General features: G+C 38.4%; 1 protein-coding gene across 2 annotated transcripts in view; it reads right to left on the bottom strand.

The window, feature by feature from the left end:
* Window positions 1–13406, bottom strand: part of UBE2D2 (ubiquitin conjugating enzyme E2 D2) — a 63800-nt gene that overhangs the window by 14158 nt on the left and 36236 nt on the right. For both annotated transcript variants that reach the window (XM_059174753.1, XM_059174752.1), the window contains one exon: window positions 5561–5624. In XM_059174753.1, coding sequence (XP_059030736.1) covers window position 5561 — 1 coding nt within the window. In that variant the 5' untranslated portion in view covers window positions 5562–5624. The remainder of the gene's footprint in view (window positions 1–5560; window positions 5625–13406) is intronic.

Here is a 13406-nt window from a genome sequence, read left to right as displayed (position 1 = left end):
ATAAGAATTACCTACTGGAATCACTGACTTAGGTCTCCTTGTGGAGCTCTCCTACACTCCTAGATCTCCTTGTGGAAGCATAAAAAAGGGAAGAAGGTAGTGGGAGAGTATCTAATCCTGACTCAAATTCTAATGGTTTGGTAAATAGTTCAATAATCACTACAGGGACACCTGGGTGGTTCAGTCAGTTAAGTGTCTGCCTTCGGCCTGGGATGGAGTACCACATCCGGCTCATTGCTCAGCAAGGAGTTTGCTTCTCCCTCTGCCTGCTGTTCCCCCTGCTTGTGCTCTCTCTCTGACAAAGAAATTAAAAAATTTTTAAAAATTAAAAAAAGAAAGAAAGAAAAGAAAAAGAATCACTACAGATTATGGGGTGCCTGAGTAGCTCAGTTGGTTAAGAGTCTGCCTTTAGTTCAGGTCATGATCTCAGGGTCCTGGGATCAAGCCCCAATTGTGCTCTCTGCTCAGTGGGAAGTCTGCTTCTCCCTCTCCCTCCACTGCTCTCCCTGCTCATAATCTCCCTGTTCATGATTTCCTGTTTGTGCTCTCTTGCTTGTGCTCTCTCAAATAAATACAATATTTTAAATTAAAAAAGAATTACTACAGATTTAAAAAAAAAAATCACTACAGGTTCCAAGTAGAAGGAACTCTCCAGAAATAGTTAACTGGGCAAAATATGTGGCCATAAGCATCAAATATTGTTGTATTTTATATGTACATCTATATTTCAAACACCTTTCATTTAAAGATCAATCTTGAATTACAAAATTTTGATAGTTCCCAAACCAGCAAAAACAAACAAAAACTCCCACTACCACCCTGGTTTGACGATGAAAACCAAACTACAGAAACTAAAAGCTACAATCTATTTTATGAGAGTTTAAATGTGAACCTCACAGCTCAATAATTACTCTTTAGGATACTCAAAGATGAAACTTTAAGGCTAAAAGAGAACAAGAATATCTATCATAGTTTGAGACATAATTTCAAGAGAAATTATCTGAATTCAGTACAGATCTCTAGAGAGTCAGGTTCACCAAGATTTCAAAACAAAAGAAAATGAAACAGATTGTATGACCAATAAATCTCTGGCTTACTATTCTTTTCAGGGCCTATACTTCCTCCTGCTTACCAGATCTTCAAAGAAAAATGGGAAAAAATGTAATGGTACATTAAAATATGGATATTTAAAAATAAAGCACTGTATTATTAATAAGTTCATTATTAAATATATATTATCTTTATTTTTAAAGTAATCTTTATGTCCAACATGGGGATTCAACTCACAACCCTAAGGATAAACAGTTGCATACTTTTCCATGTAAGCCAGTCAGGTGCCGCTATATTATTTTAAAAATAAGGGGTACTGGGGGTGGCTCAGTTAGTTAAGCGACTACCTTCAGTTCAGATCATGATCCTGGAGTCCTGGGATTGAGTCCCACATCCGGCTCCCCGCTCAGCAGGGAGTCTGCGTCTCCCTCTGACCCTCTCCCCTCTTATGCTCTCTTTCTCTTAAGTAAATAAATAAAATCTTTATAAATATATATAAAATAAGGACTACCTTCTTACACTAAATATCAATAATGTGGTGCTGAAGGATTTGAGAGCTAGAAGGGTCAAAAGGAGCTCAGAAAGTTTCATGGTGACAAACAGTTTCTCTTTTCGGAAGATTAAATTCTGCCTCCTTATTAATATTTAGCTACCCAATTACACTCTGCTTTATCCTTATATAATTTATCAGGAAGACTTGATAAAGACTTTTTGACAGTCATTTATCTCAACTGTTCTCAAATACTCCCTAAAGTTTTCAGTATTGTATCAGCAAAGACTCCTAGATGACCAACTGTAAGGAAGTTATTCTGTCCCTAAGGAGATTTTCCTTATTCTCTTAGAAGGTAGGTATTACTGACAGTTTAGTAGTAGGTGAGTCAAGACAGTGGAATAGGAAGGCTAAGAGTTAAAGGAGAACTATTATTTTTTTAAACAGCCATAGAGATAATCCATATACCATATAATTCACCCACTGAAAGTGCATAATTCAGTGGTATTCAGTACATTCACAGAGTTGGGAAACCATCACCACATTTTAGAAATTTTCATCACCCCCAAAGGAAACCCCATATCTGTATGCAGTTACTCCACATTCCCCCCAAATCTCTAGTTCTATGCAACCACTATCTATTTTCTATCTCTATGAATTTATTCTGGAAATTTCATATAAATGGAACCATACAATATGTGGCTTTTTATATCTGGCTTCTCTCACTGGGCATGTTTTCAAAGCTCATCAATGTTGTAGTATATATTTGTACTCCCCTTTTTTACTAACATATAATATTCCACTGTATGGATATATATTCTATTTATCCCTTCATCAGCTGGTGGGCATTTGGATTATTTCCACATTTTGGCTATTGCAGCTGCTGCTTCTACAAATATTAACACACAAGTTTTTGCATGGACATGTTTTTATTTTTCTTGGATAAACAGTTACCAGTGAACTCATTGGGTAATATGATAACTCTATGTTTAACTTTTTGAGAAATTCTATGTTTAACTTTTTGAGAAACCTCTGAATTTGTTGTACCGTTTTACATTACTATCAGCAATGTATGAAGGTTCCAATTTCTCCAAAACCTCAACACTTATTATCTGACTTATTGATTTTAGCCATCATAGAAGGAATAAAGTGCTATTCCATCACAGATGTGATTTCCATTTCCCTGATGACCAATGATACCGAGCATCTTTTCCATGTGCTTGTTGGCCAACTGCACTTCCTCTTTAGCAGATCCTTTGCTTATTAAAAACTATAATGAGTTATTTATCTTTATATTGTTGAGTTACAGATATATTTAAAATATATCTTGAATAAATTTCCTTATCAGAAATATGACTTGCACAAATTTTCTCTCATCCTGTTGTCTCTTCACTTTCTTGATGATATCATTTGTAGCACCTAAATTAGACTTCATTAAAATGTAAAATTTGGGGCGCCTGGGTGGCTTGGTGGGTTAAGCCTCTGCCTTAGGCTCAGGTCATGATCTCAGGGTCCTGGGATTGAGCCCCACATCAGGCTCTCTGCTCAGCAGGGAGCCTGCTTCCTCATCTCTCTCTGCCAGGCTGCCTACTTGTGACCTCTGTCAAATAAATAAAATCTTTTTTTAAAAAAGTAAAATTTACTTATTTTTTCTTTTAATTGCTTATGCTTTGGGGGAGTTCTTTGTAACTCTCAAGGATAGCAACTCTTCCATCTGAGAAAGGAATGTGATAATACCTACTATGTGAAGTAAAGGCAAATTTAAGACAATGCAGAGAACTTCAAAAATGAATTCTATGCCCCAGACTTCAAATGCTTTTAAATGAAAGATCAGCCACTCTCAACTTTGAGGAATTTACTGGAAATAAAATCACTTTTTCAACTGAAAGACCACAATGTCACAGGTGGACTGTGATACCATACACAACAAAACGAAAATCAGAAAACTTGAGGATGAGGGGCACCTGGGTGGCTCAATCAGTTAAGCATCTGCCTTCAGCTCAGGTCATGATCTCAGGGTCCAGAGATGGAGCCCTGCATTGGGCTCTCTGCCCAGTGGGGAGTCAGTTTCTCCCTCTTCTTCTGCCCCTCCTGCTCACGTGTTCGTGTTCTCTCTCTCTCTCAAATGAATAAAATCTTTACTTTTAAAATTTGTTTAAAGATTTTAATTATTTACTTGACAGAGAGAGAGAGAGAAAGAGTATATGCAGGGGAAGCAGGAGAGGGATAAGCAGGCTCCCTGCCAAGCAGAGAGCCCGATGCAGGGCTTGATCCCAGCACCCTGAGATCATGACCTGAGCTGAAGGCAGAGGCTTAACCTACTGAGCCACTCAGGCACCCCCCAAATAAAATCTTTAAAAAAAAATAAAAAGGAAAGAAAAGAAAAAAGAAAGCTTGAGAATGAGCCCACTTTGGAAACAACCATGCGCCTCTCTCACTAGATTCTTCTCTAAAATACTTTATAATTTCTACTCCATTCAACTAAAAGAGCTATTGTGAGGCTTAAATGAGATAATGCATGTTTAATTACTTGGCCTATCTTGTTTGGTATCAAACACTATAGTTACTCAAACTGGACAAATGTGCATAATGTAAATGGGATTTTTCATACCTGTACTTAGCTTTATAATTTATCAATCTGTTTTACATTTAAGAAATCTTTGTAAAAGGTCCTTGTTTTAATTTTTTTTAAATTTTATTTAAATTCAATTTGGTTAACATACAGTGTTTATTACAGTTTCAGGGGTAGAATTTTTTTTTTTTAACAAAGATTTTACTTATTTATTTGACAGAGAGAGATCACAAGTAGGCAGAGAGGCAGGGAGAGCGAGAGCGAGAGCGAGAGCGAGAGTGAGAGAGAGAGAGAGAGAGAGAGAGAAGCAGGGTCCCTGCTGAGCAGAGAGCCCGATGCGGGACTTGATCCCAGGACCCCAGGATCATGACCTGAGCCGAAGGCAGCGGCTTAACCCACAGCCACCCACACACCCTTAGGGGTAGAATTTAGATTAGATTCATCAATTGCATATAACACCCAGGGGTTATTACATCAAGTGCCTTCCTTAATGCCCATCACCCAATTACCCCATTTTCCCCCATCCACCAAACTCCCCTCCAGCAATCCTCAGTTTGTTTCCTATAGTTAAGAGTCTCTTATGGTTTGCCTCCCTGTTTTTAATCTTACTTTTCCTTCCTTTCCCCTTGCTTTGATTCTTAAGTTTAGCAAAACAAAAGCAGCATTCTTAAGCAAAAACAGGAAAAATGTAAAACACAAGCTAATACAGCCTCTTATTTATTGTCTTACTTATATACTTCTCTGACAAAACTGTTTCCAAGTATGTTCTTTTTTCCTATTTGCTAAATATTACTTTTTTTGTGAATTAGTTTTGTGTCATAAAGCACAGTCTCGTTCAAGTATACTCCTTTTAAAGAGGCTAGAAGATGGTATAAGGGGAAAAACTGTTGAGACAAAGTGAAACAAAAGGAAATTTACTATCAACATGTGTGATAAGGCCTAATAAATTATTTTACATAGGATTAAACAGAAAAACTAGACATTAGAAATAAACTACCTGTCTTCACAAGTGTGAACCAGTGGAAGGACAAACAACACACACACACACACACACACACACACACACACTAATATCCCTTATCCCTAAGTATATCCCTAAGTATTATTTTACTTAAAGAACAATAGCTTGTTGTAAGTAAAACCTCAAATATTTGACCCCAGGAAAACACCCAGAAGACTTGAAGGATATGTAGGAAGGAGTTGGAACAACTACACAGACAATATCTGGCAGAAAAGGTTCAAAAGGTTCAAAATTAATACTACAGAAGAAGATAGGATACACACAGAACTGCACCTTTCATGGATAAGTAGGGTAAACACTGCCTCTTCCTAGAGTATAATTGTTTTTTCACACAAAATGTAATCTTAAGAGATATTCATCAGTCCCAGAGTTCCCCAGAGGCAGATGGTTATGTAGTTTTACTCCACCATTCCTTTTAAATACTTACTATCATCTCCAACAGGACCTGCTGAACACTGTGCTGGGGGGTCCCGTGCCAGGTCATTCAATTCCTCAAGAAAATAGAAAGAAAAGAAATATATTCAACATAAATGTAACTTTAGCCAATTAATAAAATTTTCACTCATACCAATATTATCTATCCCACCACTAAAGTTTTTAAAGGAATACTCCTCCAAAGTCAGAGAGGGATGGCTTGTGAATCTTTAAGTTAAAGTATTTTGGATTCTTCTTCTTCTGCCCTCCCCCTTTTTTAAACAGAGGGAGGGGATAGGGAGAGAGAGAGAAACTTAAGTAGGCTCCACACTCAGCATAGAGCCTGATGCTAAAATTGACTAAGCCACCAAGGTGCCAAAGTATTTTGGGTTCCTGAATGCAAATGTATGTTTAAAAACTGGATTATTTTTGCTTAGTTCAGAGTTTAAAAAGTAACTATAAGGAAAATGAACATGTATTATATACTAAATAGCTATAAAAATGGTTTTAGGGGCACCTGGGTGGCTCAGTGGGTTAAGCCTCTGCCTGGGATGGAGCCCTGCATCAGGCTCTGCTCAGCAGGGAGCCTGCTCCCCCCTCCCCCATGCCTGCCTCTCTGCCTACGTGTAATATCTGTCTGTCAAACAAATGAATAAAATCTTTTAAAAAAATGTTTTAAAGAAATGGTTTTAAAGTAAAAACTTTACTAGTTTTCAAAAAAGAAGTTGAATTTCAAGGCCAATTTTTGAACCAGAGAACTATTAGGTTACCCGTGGGAAAAGTGCTTGAAGTCATCAATATTTCAAATAATATGAGACCACGTGACAAGATCTTATGTTTTCAGCTGATATGGACTGCCAGGGTTCCAAAGGTAGCTGAAACAAACTTAAAAAGGGATGTACTGAAAAGGCTGGATATATTAAAAAGGCTGAAGTAATAAAGCCCATCATAAAATCTTGTAATCAGAGACAGATCTATCCGTATTAATGCTCTATAACCAGATGCCGGCTTCTTAGCTATTTTAACATTAGGAGCCCACAAACTTACTGGATGGGAATCCTGAAAAAACCACAAGGCAGGAAATCATATTCTATTCCTTTCCCTCTTGGGTTGGTATTGGAGATTAAAAACAAGGGCTAATTTTAGATTATGATTTTTTTTAAAGATCTTATTTATTTATTTGACAGAGAGAGAAAGCACAAGCAGGAGGGAAGGGTAAAGGAAAAGGCAGACTCCTGACCAAGCAGGAGCCTGATGCGGAACTCAGTCCCAGGACCCTGGGATGGTGACCTGAGCCGAAGGCAGATGCTTAACCGACTGAGCCACTCAAGCACCCTGGATTATGTTTTTAATTTAAAAAAAAAAAAAAAAAAAAGTTTTTAAAAGTAATTTCTACAACTAACACGGGGCTCAAACTCATGACTCCGAGATCAAGAGTTACATGCTCAACCAACTGAGCCAGCCAGGTACCCCAGAATTATATTTTTAAATGACAAAAGTAAAAACAGTAAAATCTAGTATTTTAAATGTACGATAAAAAGTATCCAGAGCCCACCGGACACCTGGGAGGCGCAGTCTGTTAAACGTCTGGCTCTTGATTTCAGCTCAGGTCATGATCTCGGGGTTGTGAGACTGAACCACGAACTCCATCTGGGTGTGGAGCTTGCTTAAGATTCTCTTTCTTCCTCTGCCCCTTACCGCGCCCCTCTCCCTTTAAAACAACAACTTATAATAAAGCACTATTCAGAATCCAGAAATAAACTCGTGCTTATATGGTCAATTAATCTACGACAAAGGAGGCAAGGATATACAATGAAGAAAAGACTGTCTCCTCAATAAATGGAAAACTTAGCAGCTACATGCAAAAGAATGAAATAGGACCACTTTCTTACACTATACACAAAAATAAACTCAAAATGGATTAAGGACTTAAAAGATTAAGACCCGAAACCACAAAATTCCAAAAAGAAAACATAGGCAGTATACTCCCAGACATCTGTTTTAGAAATATTTTTTGAATCTATATCCTCAGGCAACGGCAACAAGAGCAAAAATAAACAATTGAGACTGTATCAAACTTTAAAAAAGGCAACCTACTGAATGGGGAAGATATTTGTAAATGAATGATCTGATAAGGGTTAATACCCAAAATACATGAAGAATTCATATAACTCAACACCAAAAAACGCCAGTATGATTAAAAAAGGGCAGAGGAGGGGCGCCTGGGTGGCTCAGTGGGTTAAGCCGCTGCCTTCGGCTCAGGTCATGATCTCAGGGTCCTGGGATCGAGTCCCGCATCGGGCTCTCTGCTCAGCAGGGAGCCTGCTTCCTCCTCTCTCTCTGCCTGCCTCTCTGCCTATTTGTGATCTCTGTCAAATAAATAAATAAAATCTTTAAAAAAAAAAAAAAAGGGCAGAGGACCTGAATAGGCATTTTCCCAAAAAAAGACATAAAAGTGGCCAAGAGGCACATGAAAAGATGCTCAACATCACTAATCATGATGGAAATGCAATTCAAAACCACAATGAGCTAACACCTCACACTTATCAGAATGGCTAGTATCAAAGAGACAAGACAGGGGCTCCTGGGTAGCTCAGTCCATGAAGCATCTGCCTTCAGCTCAGGTCATGATCCCAGCACCTGAGACTGAGCCCCGCATAGGGTGCCCTGCTCAGTGGGGAGTCTGCTTCTCTTTCTCCCTCTGCCTCTGTGCGCTTGCGCACTCTCTAAAAATTAAATCTTAAAAAACAAAACAAAACAAAAGACATAAGTGCTGGTGAGGATGCAGAGAAAAGGGAATCACTGTGCACTGCTGCAAGGAATGTAAATTGATGCAGCCACTAAGAAAAGCATAAAAATTCCTCAAAAAATTAAAAATAGAAATAGCATATGATCCAGTAATTTCAATTTTGGGTATTTACTCAAAGAAAATGAAAACACTAACTGGAAATGATATATGCTCCCCTGATGTTTACTACAGCATTATTCACAATAGCCAAGATATAGAAACAAAGTATCCATCGACAGAAGAATGGCTAATGATGATGTGATACACACACACACACACACAAAGAAGTATTATTCAGCCACAAAAAGTAATGGAATCTTGTCATTTTAACAACATGGACGGGCCTTGAGGGTATTATGCTAAGTGAAATAAGTCGGACAGAGAAAGACAAAAACACTGTACAATTTCACTTATATGTGGATTCTAAAAATCAAAAGAGTTGAAGAAACAAAACACAGAAACAGACTCATAAATTCAGGGAATAAACCTGAAGCTCTAAGAGGAGGGTGTTGGGGAGGTGAACAAAATAGGTGAAGGTGATTAGAAGGTAGAAACTTCCAGTTATAAAACAGATAAATCACCTGAATGTGAAGTACAACATACGGAATATAGTCAATAATACTGTAATAACTTTGTGTGGGGTCAAAAGGTAACCACACTTATGGTGAGTGTTTCATAATGCATTTAAATGTCAAATTACTGTGCTCTACCCCCGAAACTATTATAATACTGTGTGTCAACTATACTTCAATTGGAAAAAAAAAAAACCTATTTAGAATCTTATTAATGACTTCTAGAAAGATAGGATTTAACAGTTCAAATATTATATAGTTTTTAATTTATACCACATAGTTATTTCTGTAAGTCCCTTCCTCTGAGTTAACTTAACCAGTCATTTCGATACATCAGTTATTCTGTAGTATCCTACCTGCAAGCTTGGAAAACAAAGCACAGACTACAGATATAAAGTTCTGTATTTTTCTTTTTTTAATTAAAGTTCTGTTTTTTTTTTATATATATTTTCCTTGCCCATCTTAAGAAAAATAATAACTGGGGCACCTGGCTGGTTCAGTAAGAGCAAGTAACTCTGAATCTTGGGGTTTTGAGTTTGAGCCCCAAGGTCGGGGGAGAGATTACTTAAAAAAAGAGAAAAATTGTACAGTTCCCAGCCCCAAATGTTGCTTCTAATACAGGTCAGTATAACTAAGAACACTTGCTTGATTTAAAACATAAAAGCCACCTTTTTTTTAATTAAATTTTTTTAAAGTAATCTCTACACCTAACATGGGGCTCAAACTCACAACCCCGAGATCAAGAGATGCAGGTTTCTTCTGACTGAACAGCCAGGTGCCCCAAGAGTTATCTTTTTTTTTTTTTTTTTTAAGATTTTATTTATTTGTGAGAGAGAGAGAGAGAGAGGAAGAGAGAGAGAAAGTGAGTGAGCGAGCACAAGCAGGGGGAGCAGCAGGCAGAGAAGCAGGCTCCCTGCAGAGCACAGAGCTCAAAGAGGGACTCAATCCCAGAACCCTATATCATGACCTGAGCCAAAGGCAGCCACTTAATCAACTGAACCACCAGGTGTCCCAGTTATCTTTTTTTTTTTTTTTTAAACAGATTTCATTCATTTGATGCAGAGAGAGAGAGAGCACACTCAAGCGGGGCAGTGGCAGAGGGAGAGGGAGAAGCAGACTCCCCACTGAGCAGGGAGCCCAACGTTAGGCTTGATCCCAGTACCCTGGGATCATGACCTGAGCCAAAGGCAGCTGCTTAACTGACTGAGCCAACCAGGCGCCCCTATTTTTTTTATCTCATTATTTTTTTTAAAAAAGGTTTTTATTTATTTCACACAGAGACAGTAAGAGAGGGAATACAAACAGGTGGAGTGAAGATAGGGATAAGCAGGCTTCCTGCTGAGGAGGGAGCCCAATGCGGGGCTCAGGCCCAGGACCCTAGGATCATGACCTGAGCCAAAAGGTAGACACTTAACAACTGAGCCACCCAGGTGCCCCTATTTTTTAATTTTAAATTTAGTAATAAGTTGCTATTAAAATAAAACAAAAACAAAACAAGTTTTTCTGAAGAACTACCATGTGCATTAAATGGAATTTTTTGTGCTTTAATGTTTTGCTCTCAAATTAAGTCATTTTTTTCCATCTTGAAGGACAGCAAGGTTTAACATCAAGAGCTAAGATTTATCTAAGCTGAATATAAGAGCAATCAGTCTGATGAGCCAGTATGATGTAATTAATGTTAAAAACTTCACCCAAACTTATGCTAATAGACATTTAACACCTTCATTCAACACTTCCTTGGTTCAAGGCACTGATATGGATGAATCTTGAAAGCATAATGTTAAGCGAAAGAAATCAGATATAAAAATACTATATCTTATATTATTCTACTGATATGACATTTTAGAAAAGGCAAACTTATAGCGACAAAAAACAGATGAATAGTGGGACGCCTGGGTGGCTCAGTTGGTTAAGCAGCTGCCTTCGGCTCAGGTCATGATCCCAGCGTCCTGGGATCGAGTCCCACATCGGGCTCCTTGCTCTGCGGGGAGCCTGCTTCTCCCTCTGACTCTTCCTGCCCTTCTGTCTGCCTGTGTTCGCTCTCACTCTCTCTCTCTCTTACAAATAAATAAATAAAATCTTAAAAAAAAAAAAAAAAAAAACAGATGAATAGTTTCAGGGGGGCTGGAGGGGACTAACTACAAAAGGACATGAGGAAAACTTGGGGGGGTGATGGAAATGTTCTATATGATAATTTTGGCAGAGACTGCATAACTGTATTTATTTATCAAAACTCAAACATACTTTATACTTAAAATTGATGAATTTTCTTGTATATAACTGTATATACTGTATATAATATATAACTCAGTTTTCTTTTTAAGCATCCATCTATCTTTCTTTGTCTTTTTAAAATATTTTATTTTTAAAAAAGTAATCTCTACACCCAACATTAGGTCCCAAAATCAAGAATCCCATGCTGTACTGATTGAACCAGCCAGGCCCTCCTCTATCCATCTTTCTATATGCATAAAACCTCCTAAGAATACACAAGAAATTAGTTAACAGTACAGCTGACTCTTGAACAGCTTGGGGGGTTAGGAGCACCAACCCCCCCCACACAGCAGAAAATACGCATTTAACTTTTGACTTCCCCCAAAACTTAATTACATACTTGCCTTCAGGAAGGAGAGCCTGCTTTAGAGGTGAGAGTGGGAACTCTATGTATTTCCTTTATACCTTTTAAATTATATAACAAGTGTATTTATTGCCTATTTGAAACAAATTATGAGTTCTGACTGTAAATCTGGATTATAATAAAACAGCTATTAAAAGTTGTAACCATCTAGAGGGTAATCAAATAGTGAAAACCCAGTTAGACTGAATAAATATAGAAGCTAAACAATTTGATGTCTTTGCATCAAGATGTAACTGAAATTGAATCTTAAAATTTAATAAAGGCACTGATGTAGACAGATCACTTACTCTGGCAGAATATCCTAATATATCAGACAGCTTTTTGTTTAACATTTGACTTTATATCTATACATTAATTTCTTTGACTTCTTATTCTAAAAGAAGCAGCATTCGGGGCGCCTGGGTGGCTCAGTGGGTTAAGCCTCTGCCTTTGGCTCAGGTCATGATCTCAGGGTCCTGGGATGAAGCCCAGAATCAGCTCTCTGCTCAGGAGGGAGCCTGCTTCCTCCTCTCTCTCTGCTTGACTCCCTGGCTACTTGTGATCTCTGCCTGTCAAATAAAATCTTAAAAAAAAAAAAAAAGAAGAAGCAGTATTCAAGGATGCCTGTGTGGCTTGGTCAGTTGGGGGACTGCCTTCGGCTTGGGTTGTGATCCCAGGGTCCTAGGATTGCATCCCGCATTGGGGTCCTTGCTAAGTGGGGAGCCCGCTCCCCCCTCTCCCTCCGCCTGCCACTCTGCTTGCTTGTGTTCGACAAATAAATAAATAAAAATCTTAAAAAAAAAAAAAAAGGAAGAAACGGTATTCAGATTCATCTTGTATATCAAACAGCAAATTATACATTACTGGGAATGAGAGTGGGGCTAAGACAAAACCAAAAATCAAGGAATCACACACAAAAACATCAAGGAATCTATTTTTTTAAATTTATTTGTCAGGGAGAGAGAGCGAGAACTCGCACAGGCAGGCAGAGGGAGAAGCAGGCTGCCTGTGAGCAAGGAGCCCAATATGGGACTCGATCCCAGGACACTGGGATCATGACAGGAGCCGAAGGCATCCGCTTAACTGACTGAGCCACCCAAGCGTCCCAAGAAAATTCCTCTTCTCCCTCATCAGAGGACTCAGGCATTCAATTGGTGTATTTATTTCTGTTTGAGGAACTCCACCTTCAACCCAGCGCGGGGCTCAAGCTCGTGGCCCCAGGATCCAGCGCGAGATGCTCAACCAATTGAGACATCCAGGCGCCCCTTCAAGGAATCTACTTACTGAAAAACTTCTCTGTAGAAAGAACAACAGAGAAATAAAGCATATATTTAAAAACTGAGGAAGAAGAGGGAGGAGAAAACTGAAAGTTAAGGTAGAACACTCAATTTTTTTTTTTTTTAAAGTAAGCTCCATGCCCAATATGGGGCCTGAACTCATGATCCTGAGATTGAGTCGCATGCTCCACTAACTGAGCAAGCCAGGCACCCCAAGAATACTTCAGTTCCAAAAACATTTTATATTCTCACTTTCCTTGAAATCTAAAAAAACAGTAAAGACTTGTTTATTTTAGAGAGGTGGGGAGAGGCAGGAGAGAGGAAAAGATAGTCCTAAGCAGACTATGCAGAGCATGGAGCCTAACATGGGGCTCAATCTCATGTCCCTGAGATTATGACCTGAGCCAGAACCTAGAGTTGGACACTTGACTCTGTCACCCAGGTACCCCTTGAAATCTAAAAAAATATTAAAATAAAGGTCTTATTATGGGAGCAAACTATAGATTTCACTGTACAGTTCTCAACTTAAAAAAATTTTTGATGCTATACACTCCCCTTATTTCTAGGTATATAGCAGAACTAGTATTTTTAAAGATCAAAGGTCA

The sequence above is a fragment of the Mustela lutreola genome, chromosome 5 (assembly GCF_030435805.1).
Source record: "Mustela lutreola isolate mMusLut2 chromosome 5, mMusLut2.pri, whole genome shotgun sequence".
NCBI lineage: Eukaryota > Metazoa > Chordata > Mammalia > Carnivora > Mustelidae > Mustela > Mustela lutreola.
This window is presented reverse-complemented; position numbering and strand designations above follow the sequence as displayed.